This window comes from Populus euphratica, unplaced genomic scaffold (assembly GCF_000495115.2).
Source record: "Populus euphratica unplaced genomic scaffold, PopEup_1.0 scaffold358.1, whole genome shotgun sequence".
Lineage (NCBI taxonomy): Eukaryota > Viridiplantae > Streptophyta > Magnoliopsida > Malpighiales > Salicaceae > Populus > Populus euphratica.
In genome coordinates, this window is record NW_011500248.1 from 32,127 (window position 1) to 57,652 (window position 25,526).

Sequence of the window (25,526 nt, forward strand, 5' to 3'; positions counted from 1 at the left end):
TGACACTGTTTTTATGATAATCAAGCGGCTATGTATATTGTCTTTAACCCGGTGTTATATGAACAAATAAAACACATTGAAATAATTTGTCAACAAGTCATGTATATAATTTCATTGTTTATTAAACAAGTTACGATCTATCAATCCTCTTGATCCAGTTTGACAGTATTATTAGTGTGTATGTCATTACTATTAGCTTATTTGTTTCCTAGACTAGTGATGACAAGGATAATTTTGTTCATACATGTTCAAGGATTGATAATTAAATGGGCATATATTTAGGCCAATATCACGGAAAGAGATAGCATAAATATTGCCACCTCTCTTCCATATATACCAATATCATTCACAAGATTAGATATAAAAAACTAATATTGTTAATCTTAAATTTACTTCATTGCCTTTTCAAAATAATCTCAAGTGTATGTTTAGGAGTAATAGCTGAACTAGATGCAAAATGCAGCATGCCATGTTGGAGCAATGTTGATCGACAATGCTTTTGAATTGAAAACATTGCTCTTTCATCATTATTTCCTTTGCTTTTGTTTATGCATATTTTTGTGCGCTTATTATGTTGGGAACTTGGAGCTTTAGTGCTCTCTTCAAGCCATGTAACATGCGAGGAGCTCTGGATCTTTTTATTTACGAGGAATATTTTACCTTTCAATTGCGACCTATCTGTGAAACCTGCTGGGTGTGATGTATTTGTAGCTTTCTTTTGACTTTCATGATTTATAACAGATCCCTTACATTGTTTTGAGGTTGGGATTGATGGGTTTAGTGGGTTGGGCAAACAATTCCAACGTTCTTTTCAGCTTCTTTTTTTTTGGTTGTTTTGTGTGTTGAGATGACTCTTCTACCGTTTCTTGGTCGTTATTAGGTGTGTTAGGCCAAATTACTCATTCTGGTTTCGTTCACAGTTTACAAGCCTTTATTTTATTAGGCAACTAATTTGATCTAGTCTGTCTGTCTTGCATGAGTTTACTTTTCTATTTTGCTTGGCATTCTTTTTTATTCGAAGGGTTTGAGTTCACCTAGAGAAGTCAATGTTGTTGTTCTCAAGGTTCGCGGGAAGAACTGTGTGTGTGAGTGTGTGTATGTAGACACACACACACTCTTCTTTTTTCTCTTTTTAATAGTGCAGCTCCAGTCTAGGAAGATAATGTTCCGCTGTCCCTGAAAAACCTCGAGGGAGGGGGGCAAAAAAATCACACTACATCACATCATACCTACCTTTCCTCTCTTTCTCACGCGCATTCCCTTCGCTACGTCTCTCTCTGTTAAAAAAAATCCCATTTTATTTTCCTCTTCTTAATTTTCTCTCGTCTGATTTCAAATGGAATTCAATTCAATTATCTCCGGATCAATGAATTAATCAAAAAATCTGATCCGAAGTTTTTACGGTCATGATTCTTTTTGGGCAATATGATGAAGATTCAGATGGAAAGTAACGGCAGTCAGCATCACCATCTGAATCAGGACCAGAATTTCAAGTACAGTCAGTTTTCAAACGGTGGCGTTTATGATTGTCATGATAATCACAACGATGAGATAGATCAAGTTTTGCAATTCTATAGTAGTTATAACAAGAGCGAAATTAATGGCAAAGGGAAGGGTCGAATTACAATGCCGTCGCCACCATCAACTACCATATCAACGTCGTCTGCTTCTACCTCTTCAAATGGTGGCAGCGGATTTATTGAACACCCGGTTTCCAAGCTGGATACTCTTGCCGGTGTCGCAATAAAATACGGGGTGGAGGTATAAAAAAAAATTCTTATTAATCCATTGATTTTGCTTTCTCATATTAATGGGTTCTTTTTATCTTGAATCGGGTAATGTTAAAAATGTGTTATGGTTTTATACATTTAATTAGAAAGGGAGGGAAAGGAAAGGTAGTTGTGGGTCTGTGGAAAGGTAGTTGTGGGTCTGTATCATTTTGATACTTACTTCATGTGTTTTTTGTTTGGTTAGAGTTGCAGAATAATCATTTTCATTAGTGTAAAACTGTACCCTTTGTGTCCAGAACAGCCCATCTTTTTGGAACTTCGTTTTTTTATGTTGCGATATCCGGGTTTTTTTTTTTTTTTTTTTGGGTAATGATGGTATTGAATTTATTGAGTTTCTGGGTGTCAAAATGTTGATCACAATTGCACAGCAGTTTATGGTGACATTTTGTTTATGCTTTTAGACAACTTATATGAACAAGATGGTAAGGCAGTTGATATTCTTTTCTCTTGTTTTTGACTATTTTTTTAGGTGGCTGACATAAAAAAGATGAATGGCTTGGTTACAGATCTTCAAATGTTTGCTCTCAAGTCACTCCAGATCCCATTACCTGGAAGACATCCACCCTCAATGTTCTTATCAAATAGTTTTGATACTCCACGGTATTCATGCGTTCCTTTTACACTCATGCCTGTTCTTAGTTTTCATTTCTGCTTCATTTGAATATCTCCATCATGTTATTGTGCTGAAAAATGTGGGCTTCTATGTGTCAAACTTACCTTGATTTATTATTATTATTATTATTATTATACAGTTTCATTCGAGCTTCTTATGATCTGTTCATAGAATTTTAGTGCTATGTAGTCTGCAACGCACAAATGAAAATATTAGGATAGTCCAATTCTTGAGTAAGGTAACCTCATGCAAAAATGGCCTTTTCAGATTACCCTCCAAGGACCTTGCTTGGACGAAACCATGACTAGGCAGAAACCTTTATATATATAGGCTCTGATTTATGTGGACTTCCAAAGCACACATGTTCAAGAGGATATCACGTGAGAACCTAGAAGTTTATATCAGCAAATGTGGTGTATGCGAAAAGCTAGAATTGGATATAAAGGTGATGTCATGATGTGGTAATGCTGATTGCGATGCAGTAATTTACATTTTGGGTGGTAGGAGAGAGGAGAGTTCTATTCTTGTGGTAGTGGTGGTTGTGACGTTTAAAGGAAGTCGTGTTAAAAGACGGGGCAATAAGTGGCTCTGGGAGGAGCCTGAAGTGCTGGACTAGGATAGGTGTGTGCTGTGCTGGAGTGACCTGTGGGAGAAAAGGGGGGAGAAGGGGGTGGGAGGGGACCGGCCTGGGGAGCATGGAATATTGATTGGGATGTAATTCTCAAGCATTTCCGGACCCTTTCCACCTCCCTGCTGTATGTTTGTATTAAATCCAATCCATGTAAGACAATGAAATACTTGAATATCAGATGTCAATTTTTGTTCTAATTGAATTGAATTGAATTCAAATAAGATTGGACAAAGCAAAGGATTGGATAAGGAGAAATAATAGGACCAATGTCAGATCTAGGGGAGCGGGGGAATGCATGTGAGAATTTTGCAAGAAATGAGAGGGAGGGTGTTATGTAGCGTGGTGTGTCTGTCTCTCACGACTTTCACGTAAAACTGAATAATAAGCTGTACATGGTAATTCTATTTTTACGGATAAAAGGATATGCCATATCCATGACTATTATTCATTTGATAAATTACAGATGTTTAGTTTTGGATAGTATAGTAAATATAATCAGCACAAGTCAAAATAATTGAATGGAGGATGTAATTTAATATCCAAGCTCCCAGCCTGTTCCAGATTAGTTTGGTTAAGTCAACTGGTGTAGATGGTCTTTCTAGATGGTTTTTAGATTTGAGAGGAAAATGCACTTAAAGCTAAAACCTTACAGCATTCAGGGTTCCTTTTGATTAGCTGACAATATTTTTCAACATGAGAATCTTCTGGGGTGGAGATCAGTCCCAAATTTAGCCTAAAATCTACAGATTATGACACTGAACTTTTTCTGCAGACAGAGCAGTTATGAACACACCCCACCACGAGGTTTGCAGTCTGATCTCTTTGATTCATTCCAGCATTTGAATCCCAAATCTTCGCAGCTTAAGGTTTCTCCAGCTATGAGCTCTTTACAAGGTTACTACGGGCTTAAGCCGAAAGATCACAAGAACACATCTGAAGGTTTTGAGATGGCAGTCAACAGGAGTGAATATTCTCATCATCTGGAAGGTGGTCTGTATCTTAAACCATCACCAGCTTCCCACCCACCTTTGTGCCTCCATCGGAAAACTAGAAGCTTGGTTAATGAGTTACTTGACGAGAACAATGAACTGGTTAACAAATTATTCCTTGATGAAGCAAAGGAACTTGAGTCTGGGAAATTGGTGAGGCGTCGTCAGAAATCAGAAACCGATTTCACTTTTATCCACTCTGACTTGCTGATTAGAGAGGAAAACAGCGGGGCTGCTTTCTCGACAGTCACTGGAAAATGCTTAGCCCTCAGACCCAAAGCAGGAAACCGAGCCACAAAAAATGTTGAGGCAGCTGGTTTGATCTCTGCGCAATCAGGTCCCAGAGATGTGGCTGATGGATTTCCCATGGTAAGGAAGTCATCAAGCACGCCTAGCTTGAATGATCAAGACAGTATTAGTTCTTCCATCTGGCCAACATCGAAGTGGAGTTTGAAGCCAGATTTGCAAGCCTTGTCTGCTTCAACCATAACGAGACCGATCTTTGATGGATTGCCAAAACCAACAACTGGCCGGAAAAATAAAACAGCGCTCGATTAGTTCAATATATGAGATCACATTTAATTTACTCGATTTTTGGATCCAACATTTTGTCTGCTGTTGAGTAGCTAGCTAGCTCTTGAAGGTAAATAGAAAGAGATTGGGGGGTATGAAATAAAGATTGTAGGTTCTTGTTAGTTTGTGGGAAAAAACTGTTGATACATTTTCTCACTCCTGTACTTTATTTTTTGTTAATTTGGTGAGAAGCACCAAAATCCACCCTTCTGTACCTGAAAAGTGGATGTGATAATACAGCACAAACGCTTTTTGTCATTGATTTGTCTTAAATAGAGGGTTACAGTCCCCGCAACAATGGAAATGGTCAGTGGCAATATGGCTATCATATTCTGCTGTTTCAGTTACCAAGCATTGTGGTATAAGCTTCATTTACTGCACCTCGAATTAAAAAGGGAATTTTGAGCAAGTTTAGATCATTTTAATCCATTTTCTCTTTTGATTTCATCTTCAAGTGAAATCTACAAGTCACCTGTTCTATTGTCAGGACTATAACATTCACAGTCTGCCCAACGGCCAAGGAGACTAACTCCTTACCTGTCAAAATAATAGAATCCAGTTCTTGCGGGTAAAGCAAGATCAAAACGAAACCCAGATAAGCTAACAGTTACCAGCCATCATCTCTCTCTTTTCAATATTTGTATCATTCCATATTCATTCGGGTAAAACTAGGTTCTCACTATTTTTAAGGTTTGGTCCCTGTACTTGTTCTTCAAATTTTCCATCTCTTTTGCATATTAAAGCCCAAGACGCAGAGGGACCGAGGATTAAAGGCAGGAAATATAAACAAGAGTTTAGGGGAAATAAAAGAGAGCTAAAATCCAAATCTGTTCATATTAACGCACTTCCTTACTGTTGAGCATAAATTCAAGATTCTCCACCGGTAGATGCTGTTCCAGAGTCTCTCTACTGCATACATCCATGACATATTACAATTGTATCATACTAACCACCAAATCAACTATTCTACTATTCCCCCATCCGACAGAACCCAACACCATGAAAGTCCCAGAATGGTTCTCATTTTATTTTTTTTGTTTCGCACATTAGCTTATACAATATTACAGGCATCAATGACTATGTCCCAGACTTTCACGGAGAGAAACTTGATGTTCACTGTATCTCCAAGAAGAATTCTCCATGTTCAACAATATGCTGATTAGATCCATTCATTCTAGCAATCATAACAGTATCTTGTAATCAACTTTATATACCACTTTCTATTTCGCAACATGAATCTTAACATGGAAATCATCACACTGCCAGTTGTGACCCTCACCAGCTAACAAATGAACATCTCTACAAACCTAATCAAGCTACTACATTTTACTTTGCATTTCAGCTCTCTCTCTCTGTTATTTTCATTTTATTTTTTTGTCAATCCCTAACAATCAAACTTTAAGCATATATTAAAAATCTGCAAAATAGGAATCACCCTTGAATATAATCAAGAAAAGATCAGGTTCACATTACTCTTCCATACTGCAAAATTGGGATCACCCTTAAAATATAGCCAAAAATCACATTACTCTTCCAAACTCGTGGAAATGACCTAATATGAGTTCAACGTTCCAATTGTAAAGTGTGAATTTTGGTAATTGCAGCAATTCGTTGGGGCATATGTAGTCATATTGATGTTCATAACTGGTGGTGAGAGATAGCAAGCAAGATGTTCACAACTGGTGGTGACAGATAGTAAGCAAGCATAGAAAACAACTAATATCAGACAATCATGGTGAAAAAGTACTATAATTAGAAATAAATGATTGTAACAAAAAATTAATTGAATTCTCTAGATGATCAACCGTTCACAATGTGATGATGATACAGCATGTAAGGGTCATAAATATATTCACATATGGAAATAACCACTGTAAACTAATAAGCTATTTCTTCAAAAAAAAAAAAAATTGAAGCATTTGTTGAACACTTATACTATTTTAAGAAAGATACTTGGCGGAAAAACTATCCCTACCTAAAAATTTCAAAATTATGAGCATTGCTTAGGCTTTGAGAGTCCACGTCAAATATTTACCTCGGATTTTGCAGCTCTCCCGGATATAGCTTGATCTTTATTCCCCAAAATGAGTAAGTCATGAATGACAGCAGATGCACCTTAATGTTTTGCCTCAACCTGAAACAGTACAATTTTGCAGTTATCATTTAATTCTAACACTAAACAGCCCCTGAAACAATCATGATAAATTATACTGCATGACATAGATTACTGATAGGCTTTATGCTCCGAGGACTAATCCCCTTCACCAGCAGCAGAAAGCCAGAAGGAGTCCAAGCCTTATGAGGATTCCAATTACGAAATCAAGAAGAAAAGAAGGCAGCAAAGAGACACAGCAGTCACGGTATCAACTCTTTCCTTCTTTCTTGTTACATCCATGAGAATCATTTTGAAATGTGTACCCATAGTTACAAAAATAATATCTAAAATAATGGCTAGAATGGGGACTGCTAATTTTGCTAAAAGAAACCTGTGGCATGAGTCAAGGGAGCTTTCAGAATATCTTAAGTAACAAGAATTATTTACAAATAAAATGAACAATTTCAAGAAGAAAGCAAATGCCAAATCCTTATGATTTCTAACTTCTAGGTCTCCACAAGAATCTCACCTGACAAAATCCAACTCCGAATGTGCAAGATTTTGTGAAATTATTGAAAATAAATGGCAACATTCAAGTGATGCTGTTAAATAGGTGCTAAGATTGGATTAACATGCATGAAAGAGTCCACAACATTTTCTCTAACCCGGAATTCCAGAAGAAAAGAGTCAACAGACCTAGAGTAGCTCGGTTGTTAAAGCAACCCAGCTAAAAGTAAAATAAAATTCAAATGAACAGGGGTGAGCATAGATCCAAAAAGACCTTGAGAACGTACTATAAAATATATGATCAAGAAGAGGTAGAGGCCCATAACTTCTAGCCACTTCTGCAAGAATAAAAGATTTACAGATAATTTGAGGCATCCATAATGACAGCAGAAACTCACTACCTTTACCAAGAAAATTTGCAGCAGGCAGCTTCTATACACAAAATCAGAAAACTGGTAGTCAAACGTAGGGGCAGAGTTACATATAGGCCTATAGTCAAATCTGCCTACCTCCAACAAAAAAAAAATGCAACACATAAAGTCATTAAGCCTCACAAATCAAAGAGTCCAACTTTAGTTCTCAACCTTAGTTAGATGTCACTTGTCAAGATGCATACATTGCATATATTGACTGTGCATGAACCTGAGATGGAGCGAATGCCATTTACTAATTATGTGAATTCTAAGAGTACATTTCTTGACAACCTAAGATTATAAATGCCAACCAAAGAAACCATCAGTACTCTCTGATTCTGGAGAACACAGCTGTAACCACCACAATTTCTAATCACCCTGTGTTCAAAGGTTTTCTACATACACTTTTCAGTAGGTCAGTTTCCACAAATTCTCTAAGCAACCAAACAAGACATCAAAGAAGTGATTCCAAATCTCTCATAAATTAACATACAGTTAAATCAATCAGCAAAGAAAATATATTGTTGTTTGTTTTGGATAAAAGATGAGGTTTATACAATTTGTTTTGGATAAAAGACGAGGTTTATACAAAAGAAAGATAAGGCACCTTCCAGAAGGTGGAGAGAACAAGAGACTAGAAGCTAACTAAACTCAGCAACACTGGAGCTTTCCAGTCTCCTTGGATATCAGTTAGTGACTCCCTTAAAGAGTCTATGAGCAGAAGAGTGTAATGAAGCTAAAAGAACTATTCACCATGCAAGATCTGCTCCAAAATTAGTGGTCGCTAAAGATTGCATCCCACTCCTGCCATATAACACACCCCGCAGACAAATAGCATGATTGCAAAGGATCTTGCTGTCATTGTTCTTAGCAAACCCTTCCACAAACATCAAGAAGAAATGTCATCCATTGAGCCTGAAACTACCCGTAGTCTCCTACAAATCCCAAAGAAACTACCTCACCTATCCCCTATGAATGAAAAAGAAGAAGTGGCTAACAGTCTCCCCACCACCATCACCCATAACACATATATCAGGAGAAAGAGTAACAGGGGGCGCTCTTAGCTGGCCTTAAATCATTAGTTTTAATTTTGTTGAGAAAACCTCTCCAGATAAAAGCTTGAATCTGAGATGGAAACTCAGCTTTCCACAAATAATGACCAAGAGGAAACAAGTAGGAGGTGAAGGCCTGGCAGGATTACAAAAAAGCGAGCTACAAGAAAATTTACCCCTCTAAAGTCCAGAATCTAATATAAGACCCGAGGGAGAAGAAAAAAGAATTAAGAATATGAACAGAAAACAGCAAGTTCCAATAACAAAATCAGTCTCCCAAGAAAAGATAGAAATACAGGCATTGCGCAAGATATGAAGTCTGTAAAATTGAGGGAAAGAAACACAATAGAAGAGAAATGTGTTGCTAGTAGAATGATCTTCGACATCTGTTGATCCACAAAGCAAAAAAAAAAAAAAAAAAACAGAATTATCTGTTCATGGAACACCAACCAAGGAAGCTCATCCTAATATTAAATGGCTAATTTTGAACCACAGCAAAACCATGTCTGTTTTCCTTTCCAATTTTCATTCACTATCAAAACATTTGGGTACAAGATGAACTAAAACTGAAGAGATGAGGAGAGAGATATCAAGCCTTGACAGTCAAAACACACACACACACACACACACACACAGAGTCAGGTCTTAAGAGAGTTGAAGAGAAGTTAAGCAACAGAGAATCTGGGAAAAAATTAAAAAAAAAAAATTCTGAGAGATTTAAGGGTAAAAAGAATGATAAAGTACTAGACACAAAGGTTCGCATGTTGCTAGTTGTTAGTCTGACAGTTTAAATTTAAGATCATAATTTTCATGCTATGATCCATGCATCAATTTCAATCTACTCCCTTCATTGTGTTAATCTACTCCCTTCGTTGTGTTATATTGGGATCTCATTTCTTTTTGGTTATTCATATTTTTTATCTTTAAATCTTTTCAAGATAATGCAACACGCGATTTTTTACTTGGTTGATGTGAATACCGAATCGGTTTGTTTACACATAAGTATTCACATCAGTAGATACAGCCCACATATGAATTTAGCTAATTTACAACTCGACCAAATATAAGTTGCTGATTTTAGATGCAAAACTTGAAATTTGAGTACTTGATTATCAAACATGAAAGAATTTTGAATCTCTCAAGTTTCCAGGCTCACCTGCCTCTGAAGCTGGAATGCCTTCCAACAGTATGATGCTTATAGAACTAAATGGAAATTTCTTTTATAGCAGGACTCAAATAACAAAGGAGCTGACACTTAAGATTGAAAAGTGGTCAAAAGTTCACCTATGAAAGAAAAGTAGAAAGGGAAAAAGGATTCCTGCAACTTTCCTGCTGCCACCAAATCATACAATTTCTTTTCAATTGTAAGTTAAATTATTTACATAATATAACCAAACCAAAATAAAAAACAGAAAGGAATAATCTAGAGGTCAATTCATGAAAAACATAACCCAGCCACTCATTTACAGCCATGTCCCAATTCCTCCAAAATAAAAGGAAACACCCAACCAAATCAAATTTATTTGTCATCATCAAAAATTGACCAAAGAAGCCCTGCTTGACTGCCTTGGAAACCAAATGGACTTCCGAATTGTCCTATATAAGTCTATTATTCTCCCATGCACAAGGCCATGGGTAGATGATAGACCAACATTCACTAAATAAAAAGCTCTACAAGTGGCACAGTGCACCAAAAGGCATTCAGTTATGCATCCAGTTATCTGATTGAACCATGCATGCCCCCCACAGATGGAAGATGGAAATGAAAGTGAATGCATTTGTTGTATTATTAATGAACCTTACAGAACAAAATATTATATAGAGAAGAAAAACAAGATAAAAAAGTTATGCATTAGAAGAATCAATCACTTCACCACTTGTCAAACTTGTGGTTTAGAAAATCTTTATATATACTAACATCAGTGTAATTACAAGAGTTAAGAAACAGATGTACTAACCAAGTAAGAAACACGGCCCTACACTCAGAAGAAGATGTTCCTGGGATACATTTGACAGGAAATTACACTATACAGAGCCCTGCCAAGAGTCTCCACAAGGTTCAAACACTGCCTTCAAGCGGTAGTTGTATTTTGTCCAACATGGGAACCTTCCTTAAGGCGCATGATAATGCAAGCGCACTTCCTCATTTCAGGATCACAGAGCTGGAAAAGTTAACCACAGATTTATCCTCCCATCATAAATATATATATATATATATATATATATGTAGAGAGAGAGAGATGTACTAAGCTTCACTAAACTACCATAATCATTGCAGTCCCTAGATGGTGCCTTTGCACAAGAATTGGCACTGAATGATCAATCAAAAACATTTTACTAGAAGTTTAGTGAGAAATTATAGGAAAGAAATGAATTTGAAACCCTTTAAATACAGGATAAACTTCTAATCACACCAAACATGACAGATGATTCACTAATGTTGATGCCAATTCGGTTCAATTATCACAATAAGTGACAGAAATTATGGCAAAATATCTGAGGACCTGTTCTTGAAACGAATTGGAATGCAAATTTACAAGGACCATAAACATTTTTCAGAAATTTAGCCAAAAAAATACAAATGAGAAGGAACATAAACTTACTCAAAAACTTAAGATGCCCTCAGGCCCTTTATTATGCTGGCCTCCAGCAGTTAAGGGCAGGCATGTCTGGTCTACACGGCAACATCTGTGTAACACCATGACCTAAAACAATACAGCATTAGAAATCAATTATTAGATTCAAATTGGAGGTCAATTTACCCGAGTACTACAAAAGTCCCTTATGAGCAAAATGAGACCATCTTTTACAAAGCAAGCTCACCTGGAATGGAAGCTCCAGCAGGTGCCTTGTTGGAGGGAGCAACCTGAAAACCCATATTATTTGGAGGTGGTGACCGAAAGTGACCTGCCAAGGAAAAACTTTTATGATCTATTAGCATGTGTATCAAAGAAAAAGTACATCCCAAAGCAAACACAGAAAATAAAACAAACTTCCGTAAACTCACATTGCAGGACATGCATAAACATGCCAAATGAGAAATAAACAAGCTCCCGGGCTCAGTTGCAATGCTTGCACATAAGCATGGCAAACAACTTTAAATACATATAATGTGCACAAGCTAGAAACTAGTAAAAGCATTTTGCATCCTTGCTCTGCAAAGCACTGATTGTGAACTTTAGGTATCAAGTTTTAAAGCGAGGACAAAACTAAATTAAATTGCTAAAAAAAAATTCATAACATGTAATCAATCACGCTTCCTTACAACTATGTTCTCTCCAGACCACAAATCTTAGTGAATGATAACTTGAACGCTTAATCAAGCATCCAATCAAAAAGGTTACTCCAAAAGAATCACTAATATGGGAAGCAACATAGAAAAGCAACCTACATGAGCAAAGATGGAAAGCAAGCATCTGCCATCACTTCTTCTTCTTCTTTTCTTTTCTTTTTCTTTTTTATTTTTAAGTAAGCACATGCAAACTCAATATATAGTATGATATCTATAGCATTAATGGTAAATAATGATACAAGATCATTGCATTAAGAGACATTGTGCATTAAAGATAAAATGATGAATTAAAAAGAGAGAAACAGTATACGGTAAGTTATCGTTTTGTCTCTCATAATTTATTTCAAGAAGTTAATTTGCTTTTTAAAATAAAATATTGATTCATCAATTGTAATATGGTTTAGCATCCACAATAACCTCCTCAAACCATAATCATTCAATCCCATCCAGATAAGAGCATGAATGGATTGTGCAGGCTGTTCAGTATAATTACAGAGAAAATATGGATTGGTAACTTTCCTGTCTGATTCAATCTTATTTTTAAAAAAACTAAAAAAGATCAAGTTCTAAGCAATACATATGCACGCGAGCACAGGTAGCAAGAGGATTTAAAAATACAAGATCAAGTGTTCTATAATTACAGGGACACAGTTGCACATACCTTCCTGGCCAAGAGAAGGGCCTGCATAAGATGGATTTCTTCCACCCATCCATGCACCAGGATGATTATCCACATATTCGCTTGAAGGCATCCTCCACTGTTCATCAGTGGAAAATCGTGGCCGGCCATCTGGATGTGATGGCATAGAGTATGGACGGGGATAAGGAAGCTGCTGAATTGGAGGCGTCGTGAACGAGAAGTGACTTGATGCATTTTGTGGTAGGTTTGAATGCAGTGGTCTTTGTGCAAAAGGTGCATTAACTGGCTGAAAATGTGGGTTTTGCTGAGGAGCTTGAGGATTTAAGAACATGTGATTCCCATGACGAGTACTTCCAGCCATTTGGACAATTTGATTACTCTGTTAACAGAAATTTTAGGTCACAATAAACAAACTAACACATTCGCATGTAAGTAAATGGACAGCCAAAATACATACACTGGGTGTAGTACAGTATTCATGAGGTACAGCTGATTGATATGCCAAATGAGGTGAGGACTGTACAGATGACTGAGATGGTTGTATTGGTTTTGCTAGTAACGAAGATTGAGTTGGTACAGATGGTTGTGGTACCACAGTGGGCAGAGGAGCTGAAGGTGGCACAGGGGGAAGAGGAGGTGGTGGTTGTGACGGAAGAGGTGGAGGTGGAGGTGGAGGCGGAGGTGGAGGCGGCGGTGACAAAGATGTTAAGGGTTGAGGTGGAAGTGGAAGTGGTGGTGGTGGTGGCAGCAGTGGAGAGGAAGGCAAAGGCGGAGGTGGAGGAGGAGAATCAGGAGGCGGTGGTGGAGAACCATCTGGTAGAGGCAGCAAATGGACAGAATCATTTAATGCCGGTTCTGGTAACCTATCTGAGTAATGCTGCTGTGCTTCCATTTCAACAAAAACACCTGTGGATGAGGGTCTTTCATCCTTTGGGTGTCCAGACACATCTTCCATTTCAAGTTCAACATCCACATCCTCTAAGATGCAATGGCGCCTGTCACTTGCAGTCGCAGTAAATGTTTCTCTCTCTCCTAGAGCAAGGGTTGATTCTGTAACTCCCAACACAACATTAACTTCCTTAACAGGACTGCTCAGAAAGTCATCATCATCATCCTCGAACACATGAGAAGATAAAAGCCCAGGCAACTGAAATGTGGCATTACTGGTACCAAAGCCAAGAAAACCAATATGGATCTTAAAGTCCATACCCAAATTTAAAGAAATTCTCCATTGATCAAAATCAAATTTCATTTAAAAACAGAACTCTATTGACCAAAGAAATGCATGTAATATGGCATGCCATATGGAAACACGAGGGTTTAAACAAATTTGCGCTAGTAATAACAAAAGGTTTCATAACATAATAAGATGATTTCAGCAAACAAAAATAAACAGCAAAAGCTCATGCGTATTCAAAATCATACAAAACCACCTATGGTATTAATTGTCTTCCACACTTCTACACATTAGGCTCTCGGAATGACATCTAGTACCTTAACATCTGATACATCACCTCATACTCCAGGATTATTTAATTTCTTTAAGTTCAGTCAATTTTGTGCTTGTGGTTCATTTATACTTGTGGCAATCAAACTTGCCCTTCTTTTGCTAAGTTACAAAAAAAAAAAAAAAAAAAAAAAGAGCTGATTTATGGTCAAATTTACAATTTTCATATATAATAGCAATAGGGACAAGCAGAAGGCAACTTGTCAAACCCAAAACCACAAATTGGAAATGGATCTAACACATGACAGCAAAGTATAACCCTTGAAGCATTTGGATAAAAGAGGAAAAGTCCAATCACTTGTATCACCTCTAAAAGCCTCCAAGAAGACTGCCATATAATTCAAAGAACACAAGTGGAAAAACATCCTTCCACTTTCCAATGGTACTCAACATGGTATTGTGCAAAGACTAACCTGTGATTGACAGTTATTCTAGAACACCCCCCCACCTTTTTTTATTGCAAACACTTAACTTCTGTTCTATAAATACAGTCCTTTCTGTAAGGAAAAAAATAAAGCAGAAATGCATGAAAATATATGACTCCCTATGTTTTTTTATCATAAAGCGGCACACTGCAGATCACATATCTAGGATCCGGTTCAATTCCCTAGGCAATAATTGTGTTCACTATAAATACAGTCCTTTCTGTAAGGAAAAAAAATAAAGCAGAAATGCATGAAAATATGACTCCCTGTGTTTTTTTATCATAAAGTGGCACACTGCAGATCACATATCCAGGATCCGGTTCAATTCCCTAGGCAATAATTGTTTTAACATTCACATGCGTTTGTGCATATTACATTTTCCAACAGAAATAGTCGATTCCAATGTTATGTTCCAATTCTGAAACTATTTCTTTAATATAACCATGTCAAGAGGAAGAGTCCAATCACGTGCATCACCTCTAAAAGCCTCCAAGAAGACTGCCATATAATTCAAAGAACACAAGTGGAAAAACATCCTTCCACTTTCCAATGGTACTCAACATGGTATTGTGCAAAGACTAACCTGTGATTGACAGTTATTCTAGAACACCCCCCCACCTTTTTTTATTGCAAACACTTAACTTCTGTTCTATAAATACAGTCCTTTCTGTAAGTAAAAAAATAAAGCAGAAATGCATGAAAATATGACTCCCTGTGTTTTTTTATCATAAAGTGGCACACTGCAGATCACATATCCAGGATCCGGTTCAATTCCCTAGGCAATAATTGTTTTAACATTCACATGCGTTTGTGCATATTACATTTTCCAACAGAAATAGTCGATTCCAATGTTATGTTCCAATTCTAAAACTATTTCTTTAATATAACCATGTCATGGACCATAACTGTATCAAATTTCCATGACAGTGTAGGACCATGCAAACGGTTCCTCAAGGGACAAGAAATATGCCATTAACAAAATTAATAAAAATGGAAGAAACGCACCTGCCATATTCATCTACAAGCATGCCTTCCATTTCCCTGATTGGATCATCTATAGCTCGCTCAGATTGAGATGGACGTCGAAGGGAAAATCCAGCAGAGGCATCATCATTTGAACCTCCAATACTATCCATATGGTGCCTCAAAACAGAATCTGGAAAGATTTTCCTCTCAAGCCACAACCTTAAAACCTGACAGCAACAATAGATCAACTTTCATTCTAATGAAAACAAACCAGCTCGATGGTGACATAAACAGGAAAATAACCTTTAAACACTGACGACGATTTTCCCGAGCACTGGCTCCTGGTGGAGCAGCAGCACCAACAAGGCGTGGTAAGGCTGCTTGCACCGTAGGGACATACAAAGCTCCAGCGATACCTGAATGAAGGGACAAGATCAGAAAAATAACCATGGCAACGGTCATTATTGTTGATACAGAAATTCTTTGATCCTCTAATATATACAAGGGTTGAAAGAACAAGATTGATAGAGTCCTTGTTGAGCAAGAGAAAGCAACCTTTTTGATTATGTGAACACTGGGTGATGGAATCTACAAGAAAAAATAAGTCCACCTTGCGGTGGAAACTAGGCTCACTTTCCAATTTTCGGACTAGAAGTTCTACAACCTGCAAAACCATTTTAGCTTGTTCAGCACCAAATCATGGAACCCTTCCATAGCTGATTCAATTAAACTTTGGCAAGAGAACAGCAACATCATGAGCCTAGGAAAATCATGATAGAAAAAAAGTAAACTTCGAAAAATGAGGAAATGAAAAATTCATTACAAACTACTTATATAAAAACAAATGAAGGCTCCGTTTGTGTGCAGGAAAGTTGTTTCCTTTTGGAAAGTGAATTCCGGGGAAAGTGAATTCCGGGGAAAATGAATTCCTGAAAAGTAAAGTATTTTCCGATGTTTGGTAGTGTTATGGAAAATGAACTGGAAAACATTTTCCAGTGTTTAGTTATATTATGGAAAATGAACTGGAAAATAATTTATTAATATTTTATTTTTCTCAAGTTTATTAAAATAATAAGGAATAAATCTTACAAATTAAAAAGTTGAATAATAATGAAATTGAAAAAAAAATCATAAATTATCTCAAATAAAATAAATAATAATCAAAATAATAAAGATCAAATCTTAAAAAAAAATGAAGAAATTAAAATAATAATAATTAACATTTCATAAAGTATTTCAAATAAAATAAATAACAATCAAAAGAATGAGGACTAAATTTGATAGAAAAAAAATTCAATAAAAAAATAATAGGAGAAAAGCAAATAACAATTATAAAAATGAGAACCAAAGTTAATATAAAAATTAAATTTTAAGAAATGAAATTGAAAAATAAATATTCAAAACAAAATATATATAGCAATCAAAAATTTGAGGATCAAATTTAATATAATCAGCAAATAATGATATTTTTAAATTTTTCACAACTTCCGGAAAGTGTTTTCCTCCCAAATTTTTCAGGAAAACACTTTTCTGAAAATCAAGCCAAATGTTTCTTTGACTGGAAAGTGTTTTCCGTTTACCAACTTTCCTAACAACAAACAAACACAAGAAAGTTTAGAAAGTGATTTCTCAGAAACCACTTTCTGAAAAACAAACACAAGAAAGTTTGGAAAGTGTTTTCCTGGAAACCACTTTCTGAAAAACAAACACAGCTAAAAAGGAAAACACTTTCCTAAAAACCAAACCAATTTTTTTTTTACTAAAAAATATTTTCGTTGACCAGAAAGTGTTTTTCGTTGACCAGAAAGTGTCTTCCGTTGACTGGAAAGTGTTTTTTGTTGACCGGAAAATGTTTTCCGTTGACCAACTTTCCTAATGACAAGCAAACACAGGAAAGTTTGGAAAGTGGTTTCCCGGAAACTATTTTCCGGGAAACAAACATGGCCGAAGGGTATGATTGCTTTTTAATTTTTAAAGAATCAGTCAATCAAAAAAAATGAATTAAGTTTAACTTATTTTATAACTGTCCTAACAATGTTTAACTCATTTTATACAGAGGACATCTAAGAACCCACGACAGCAATGTAATGAATATTATAAAGGATAACTGTATCCTAACCATAACAATTCCCATATATAAGGGGAGGCAAATTTATCTAGCAGTCTTTTAGCTAAAACAAAAGAAAATATGAAGCAGCCTTCTTGCAGAGAGATGAATAAAACTACAAGCATATACAATGGAAATAACATTTCAAGGAAAAGAAAACTAAGAGCAAGAATCATGGAGCTTAAATAACCAACTCTTCTTTTTCTAAGAACCAATCAAGAAAAATAACAGAATAAAAGGAAGGATAACAAACCACCTCATTTGCAATGCCATACTTGGCACAATCAATGGCAAGGCGAGTTGCACGTCCGATACTTTCTTTTGTCCTTGATAAAGTCTCTATCATCCCTTCAAAAGCATCACGAGCCACAGCAGCTTCAGTACCACCACTCAATGAACCTCCAGCAGCCCTCTGTCCTGAACTAACTCTTTGCTCCTCAATTTCTTCAGCTTCCACTTGGCTGTGTGACACTGATTGACGACCATGTGAAGATGGAGAAACTAAATTTGTATGATGATAGAAGCCTTGCATATCTGCCTGTACAGCATTGCTAGTACCAGATAAAAAAATTTGGCTCGGTGAGGAGCTTGGGCTCCTTCCCTGAGCATCGTTAAGAGCTATAAAAGCAGGGTTTCCATGAGGAAAAGGTTGTGAGTGAGCTTGTCTCCTTTTTGCTTGAGCAGCAGCAATGAGATGTTTCATAGATGTAACAGAATCTAGAGTCTTAGAATTGACCAAAAAGCTGCTTCTATCATCCATAGCAACTTCCAGTCTGCAATTGTGCAAGAAAATCTCTCTATAAAATGAATCAAAAAATGTAGTACAATAGATACATTTCAACAGGAAAAGAATCATACTCTGATGGAGCACACATTGGAACAGTAGGATCACTCATTTGTGAAGTTGCTTTAGGAGTACTTTTTAGCCTTTCCCCGGAAAAAGCTGCTCTACTTTTTTGACTTGGCACGTGATTTTGAGAAGTGTTTGAACTATCCAAAACAGGACCTGAAACCTTGACAGGTCCAGCCTGGGCCCTCTTTTGAATGTCAAGTGTGGAAACTTTAATGGAGGGCCTGGTAGCTTTATGCTGTTCCACAACTGGTTTGGTGGCAGGAAGCAGATGAGGAGGCCTCTTAGGGGTAGTTATGATTGGTTTGGCCTCCTTGGTCAGCATCTGCTCAGACTCTGATTTGCCAGGACTTGGAGAGACACAAGTATCATTCCTCTTTGCAGTTTTTGGACAGCTAGGTGAAAGAGGATTGTTCTGCATCAGCAAAGACGATTCCTTGGAATGGCTATTCTCTAATCCAGTAGAATCCCTCAAACTTGTCTGAGCATTAATAGAACTTCTGTGTTCTTGATTAACAGAACTTTCAACGAGCACATTAGTTCTCTTGGAAGTGTCTGAAACAGACACATGTGCTCTGACATTTTTGTCAGCTCCTCCATGAACAGGAGTTTTGGGTTCTTCATCTTCATCGTTGTCGTCATAAAGGCAAACAGCTCTTCGCCTTTTGGGCTGTTGGGTGACAGAAACTCTCGTATTGATAGAAGCTAAATCACTATTTAGCTCAAGAGCATTTTTCTCCATTCTGTCATCGGAATTGAGAGCAGCAGTGTCACACATTGCCTCCATTGCCCGTTTACGGCGTTTTAATACAGGCAGCACAGTTTCATCATTTGAAACATCGGATTTAACTTTACTCATTGGATCAGAAGCATCAGGTTTAGCTTTGCCAATTTCAGCAGATGCATCAAGTTTAACTTTGCTTTGTGCAGATACATCAGAATTAGTGTTGCCCCATTGTGCAGGAGCATCACTTTTGACTTTAACTGTCTGGGCAGATGCATCACAATCAACTTTACTCGTCATGGCAGATGTACCGGGTTTAAACTTACCTGATTGAGAAGAAAGATTAGATTTCACTTTAACTATCTGGGCAAAAGCTTCAGATTTAACTTTACCACTTTGGGCTCTTAATGCCAAAAGGATTTCTCTTTTCCCATGTGCCACAGGCTGTTTGACTGCTTTGTCATCAACTACATTCAAGCTTGGCGAAATACACATGTTTTCTAAGAGGGGTCCCTTGGTAACATCATCTTCCATGTCTACACGCTTTAATTTCTTAGCAGGATTTGTAGTTTCAGTCGTTTCAAGCTCAGATTTTCCATGTTCAAGTTGGGCACGCCTTTTCTTTTGAAAGACCTTATTTCTGTGTATATCATTGAACACCATAATAGTATCCTTTTTGGCTTTTGATAGTTCTGCTTTTCTACCACCATTGGCTCCCGAATCTGATTTAGGAGGACCTGGGGGGGAATCTCTTATTCTGCCACTAGCATGCTTGCCTTTTTCTCCACCTTTCACTTGCTCCCTAGAATCACATTCCGATTTTCTGTCTGCCCCAGAAACCACTGTCTTAGACTCATGAGGATTTGTCCTTGCCTCCTCACCATTACACAGGTTATTGATGCGATTAACATCCAGATTTCCATTACAAGAGGCTTCATCCTTTACAAAGGAAACATTATCCAAACTGGAAGCAGATAATACCTCTTGTGGTTGTTCACCATCAAATGTTTTAACCTTATTTTCAGAAGAAATACCTGGGTATAAACTGTCATCAGTGTCACATGAAACAGAAGGCTTCATACCTTCAGAGCCCGCTTCACCTCGTCTACTGGAACAATGCTCTAACTTAGAACTAAATTCACGTCCTGAATCCCACATCACTCCACTTTGTCTGACTTTACCCATCCCCTCATTTAAGTCATCCCCTGCCCCATCCTCTTCCATTGAGTCAACAGATTGACCCTCAGATCCTAGTGCTGATCTATCAGTATTATCTCCCAATCCACTTGAATTTCCCTTCTGCAACTCTTCAAAAGCTGCACAGATTTCCTTCACAGCTTGGGAAAAGAACCTATCTTTCTTACTCTGACACCGAGCTGACAATTTATTCTTCACTTCATTTGTGAATACCTGAATATCAGAAGGGGCAACAAAAGCACTGCAAGAGGAAAAACAAGAAATGGGAAGTAATAAGCTCTAATACAAGTTGCAACTAACTTAATCCATGCACACAAGCAAGTCTCTGACTCAATCAAGTCAAGTGTGGTGGCAAATAAATATAGCAAATTTTAATGCCATCCCATCCAAAAACCTAGTCATTACTTTCCTTCATTTCTCAATAGCTGGTATTTACTACATTAGAGCAAAGAGTTGAAGACAAGCTACAATAGATCTAGATGTTAAATCACACTCCAAAATAGTACTCAACCATGCATTTCTTAGTTGAAGACAAGCTTCCCAGGTTGTGTAGTCATAATACCAACAGCCAGTCCCAAATTCTCATTTTCAAATACCTCAAACTATCAGTTATTAATCACACCAAAATGGTTTAGAAGGAAGAAAACTCTCAATTCCATGTTTCTGAGAAATACCACACAGGTTGTACTCTACGTATCTTGAAATATAAAGGCCCATATTATTGCACAGTTTACTCACTAAGATAACCACATTCTCAACCCTTCACCATGCATGAACAAATTTTGAACAAGAAATGCACAAAGAAACTTACATTTCTTGAGTTCCAAAAAAATAGACAAAAACTTTCTTAGCATCAGCGACTCGCTTCCAATCTTCAGGCCGGCTAATCTGAAATTCAAAAACCCATGAAATCGCTCAAACACAACTAAAATGACAAGCTGTCAAAAGCTCAACAAAATAAATCACAACCGTTGCAGGAAGAAGCCTTCACCCAGTTAATACCAACATCTCCAAAACCACAACCCACAAAAATTACAGCAACAATCAATCAATTACCAAAGAACAAAAACAACCTAACAACAGTATAAACACTCAAAAGAGAATAGCTAAGGAGCAAAAATATAAGGGGGACAACATATTTGCTACCAAAATTAACCAAGACACAAATCAAAGCCAACTGAGCCTTACTCTAAAACCCACAAAACAATAACACAGAAAAAAACCATTATACCATCATCATCTAATCAAATGCACGCATATATACCAACCCGTGAATCAATTAATCCCAATTTTCATGCCCTCAAAACTAATCAAATTACAAGAAAGAATTAAAGACAAGCATGAAAACTTAAGAGCTCAACAGAAAGAACCAAATCAAGTTAAACTAAAATCAGTAAAGCAACAAAAATAAACCCTTCACCAATATTTGAACCCATCTTTAAATTGTAATTATTTACGACTTACTAAAATGGTAAAACCCACCACGAAAAATACATTGATTCACATAAAAAAATAAACTGAACCCACCAATCTTCAAAACTCATCACTAAAACCCACGAAACTAATCCGAAAAGATAAAAAACTGAGGAAAGAATGAATCAAATTCATAAGATTAACTATATAATATATTTACAGATAGTGAAGTTAGAAAAAAAATGAATCGAAAATTAGGGGGAAAAACCTTGGCAGGCCAAGAAGGGTAACCCTTGACTTTAGCAAGAACAAGATCACCCAAACGCAACTGAAGTTTGTTCTTATTCGCTCCCTTTTTACGCCCCGGAGCCATAGGCGGTTGCTTGTGTCGCTCTAGTTCTTCTTAGCGGTGTGGTTATTGATCACGAAAAAACCCTAAAATTTGAAAAGGAGGAGCAAGGGAGCCAATTGGAATGGAGAATTTGAATCGAGTCCAACAAAGAAGGAAGTCCAACGAAAAATTCTCGCCGCATATTCGCCGGCGGGGGAATGCCGTTAGGGTTCCGGCGATAGGGGTGCTACGGTATCGGAGGAGGATAGTGAAGAGTGCTGTGGTCGTGCATTTGGGAATTTTGGGGAGGCTTTAGAGAGAGAGAGAGAGAGAGATTGAGGCGGTGTCGAGAGAGAGAGGGGGGGGGGAGATTGGGGTTTTTTTTGAGTTAGTAACAGTTTCTTTATTTTTACATTTACGGTGCAAAAATATTTTAAAAAATAACTTTTTAAAATAATTTTTCTATATTATTTTAATATAATAATATTAAAAATTAATTTTAAAAAATATATTATTTTACTGCATTAATATTTGCCATCATAGACAAATAAATTTAGGTTTCCTACTTCTCCAAGAAATTAATTGAGTTAATTATAGCTTATTCCTTATATTTGTTTAACAATAATATTCTCTTGAACCTTTCCTAATCAAATTCCTATTTTCTTGAGAGATTATTAGGCACTTCCATTATAGCAAGATCTTTTCCGAGGATTTTTTGTCATTTTAACGAGAGTAATTATTTGGTAAGGCGTTTTTACAAAAATGTCTATAGAACAAAAAAAAAAATCAAGTGTTTTTGTGTGGTTTTGATATTTTTATGAAAAAACAATCTAAAACTAGTATTTCCAAAAGAAAAAAAACAAATGCTAAATTATTGATGAAGGGATTAGGTAATAAGCCAATTGAAAAAAATAGGTAAGTTTTTGAAACCATTGAATGATTAGCTTTGTTAAATTGCATGGATGAAATTATAATTAGTAATATTTTATTATTTATTTTTTGAATTTCACTATAAAGATATAAAGAAAATTATATAAAAATATTTTTCTCAATTTTAGATCATGAAATTTATATTTTCTTTTTTCAGTGTCTCTCTTTTTTTAAAATAAATTCTAAAAAATAACTAATAAAAACATTGTTTGGAAGTATACTTCTGCTTTTAAATGCTTTTAAAAAATATTTATCATAAAAATTATTAAATAAATATTTATCTTTTAATTTTTTATAATTTAATAAATTTGTTATAACCTAATTTTTAAATTCTAAAAAACATAAAAATAAATAACCAATAAATATTTGAGAATTAGTTTAAGAGAATACAAATTAAAAATTTGGGAACTAATAAAAATTAAATTATAAATTTGAGAGTAATTTGAGAATTAATAAAAATTAAATTATAAATTTGAGAGTAAATTCGATAAAAAAAAATTAAAAAATTTAAAGATTTAATTAAATTTAAAATATAAATTAATGAAATCAGAAACCTGATTGTTAAATGTCAGAAGTTCAAGCGCCAATAGCCACCTCCAGGGATACAAACGGCGTCATTTGAACTACATTTCATCACCTTCTTCATTTCCAAACCAGGGGCCAATTCAAAACCATTTGGGACCCCGTCTCCTCAACTGCATTATCTTCCAGAGGTCAAGTTGAACAGTCCAACAATTGCAGGACTTTTATTTCCCCTGTTTCTTCTCAAAGAAACAGAGGCGTTCGTGCCACACAATGGCGAGGCACGAACACATGAATAGAGGTCATCATCTGGCTTTATAAGAGCCAGATAAGGCCACAGAGAATGAGGGGGACAGATAAGAGAGAGCAAATAAAGAAAAAGAAGGGACTTAGAACCCGGGGAAGAACTAGAGCAACTAAAATAGAGAACCAAAGTGAAAAAAACCAATAAAGAGAGAAGGAGACAGAAAGTAAAAATAAAGAGGAAAGACAAAAACAAAACAAGAAAGCAGAGAACTAAGAACGAGCAAAAAAAAAAAGTAAGAAAACTAGAGAGAACAGAACACAAAGCGGAACCCAGGGGAGAACACAAAAAAAAACCAGAGAAAGGATAACACAGAGGACATAACGAAGGAAACAAAGACAGAATTAAAGACCAGAAAACACAAACATATGAAGAATAAAATAAAGCAAAAAAATTAAAAAAAGACCAGAAATTAGAAAAGAAGGGAAGGAAAAACAGAAGCAGAGGGGAACATTGGTCAACCAACTCCCCCTCACCGTCATCTTCGTCTTCAGGCAGCAGCTCCAGGTACGTTCTTCTTCCGTTTCTCTACTTTGCAAATTCAATAGTTACAAAGATAAAATAATTACTCTGTCATTGTACAAAGCATGTACGAGTAATTCATAATTCATGAATGCATGCACAGTGATCAACGCACAGTGACCAACCGGTCACCGGGTTACTGGTTTGGACCAGTGATTAAACAGGTCACTAAATATAGCACAATTTATACAGATTAAGTTAGATTTAACCCAAAAAAATAACAAATTTAGGTTGGGTCTTAGACCTAACAAGCTCAATCCCATTTATTTTATTCCTTTTTGTTTTGATATTTAGCTTAAAGGTCCATTTTTTTATATCAAAATATTTCAAAAATATTTTGGACCCTTTTAAATTTATTTGTAAATTCCTCTAATGTTTTTAAATATTTCATTGTGTAATTAATTAATAATTTTTTAAAAAAAAAAATGTACAATATTTTAAAAAAAATAAAAAAATATGCATACATAAATTTAAATTTATTTTATCAGTTTATTTACTGTATCAAAATTAAAAATACCATTCGTTTTTATTTTATTTTTTGCTATGTAATATTTATCAGCACCAGAGTTGGAAGCATCCTTAGTTGAATAATCACTTATATCAAAGTCAAAAATATTATAAACAAACCATCATAACATAAACTAGCATTAACAATTTAAAACAAAATCTATAATTCAGTCTGCCTCATGCAAGACATTTAAAAAATAATAATATTTTTTCTTTTATATAATCAGTCTCATACTATAAAATTTTTATAGATTAGTTAGAATTTCTAGTGACTATAATATTATATAACGACTCCTTAAACAGCACCTTTTATTCCCATCAAAGAACAAAATATCAGAATTTGTTTTTTTCATTGAATTATTTTTTAAAAGCGTCGCGATATCATATCAGGTGCAATAAAGCTAATGTCAAAAATATAAAAAAACATTATTTAAAAAATTATTTTAATTTATTTTTAAACAAAAAACATACCATACATCGCAATATCAAACAATCATAAAATGTCAATAGTTAATCTCTGAGCAGCATGAAATTTATAAAATAATTTCCTTGTTTTTTGGTGGAAATCCATCACACCGAAATTCAGTCCAATTTTTTTCCAGGATATCCTCATTTTAATCCTTAAA

General features: G+C 35.8%; 2 protein-coding genes and 1 long non-coding RNA gene across 7 annotated transcripts; 2 read left to right on the plus strand and 1 right to left on the minus strand.

Moving 5' to 3' along the window:
- The first annotated feature begins 1,004 nt into the window (after positions 1-1,004).
- On the plus strand, positions 1,005-4,856 carry LOC105112689 (uncharacterized). Its single transcript, XM_011008467.1, has 3 exons — positions 1,005-1,761; positions 2,260-2,390; positions 3,807-4,856. Exons 1-3 carry the CDS (start codon positions 1,426-1,428, stop codon positions 4,579-4,581), a joined length of 1,242 nt encoding a protein of 413 aa, XP_011006769.1. The 5' UTR covers positions 1,005-1,425; the 3' UTR covers positions 4,582-4,856.
- LOC105112688 (ENHANCER OF AG-4 protein 2) lies at positions 4,463-22,485 on the minus strand. 5 transcript variants are annotated; one of them, XM_011008462.1, is made up of 14 exons: positions 22,053-22,485; positions 21,183-21,259; positions 18,459-20,612; positions 17,854-18,373; positions 16,049-16,157; positions 15,797-15,909; positions 15,533-15,720; positions 13,053-13,758; positions 12,617-12,974; positions 11,487-11,570; positions 11,267-11,368; positions 10,622-10,825; positions 6,632-6,730; positions 4,463-4,549 (listed from the first exon to the last, which is right to left on the minus strand). In XM_011008462.1, exons 1-11 carry the CDS (start codon positions 22,155-22,157, stop codon positions 11,298-11,300), a joined length of 4,485 nt encoding a protein of 1,494 aa, XP_011006764.1. In that variant the 5' UTR covers positions 22,158-22,485; the 3' UTR covers positions 4,463-4,549; positions 6,632-6,730; positions 10,622-10,825; positions 11,267-11,297. The 5 variants fall into 5 exon arrangements, with proteins under 5 accessions (XP_011006764.1, XP_011006767.1, XP_011006765.1 ...); XM_011008465.1 differs by lacking the exon at positions 4,463-4,549 and adding an exon at positions 5,217-5,770; XM_011008463.1 differs by lacking the exon at positions 4,463-4,549 and adding an exon at positions 7,597-7,703 and having other exon boundaries at positions 6,349-6,730.
- LOC105112687 (uncharacterized) lies at positions 7,711-9,357 on the plus strand. The gene is made up of 2 exons (XR_839809.1): positions 7,711-8,160; positions 8,193-9,357. It is a non-coding gene; the product is annotated as an uncharacterized LOC105112687 (long non-coding RNA).
- Positions 22,486-25,526: the final 3,041 nt, after the last annotated feature.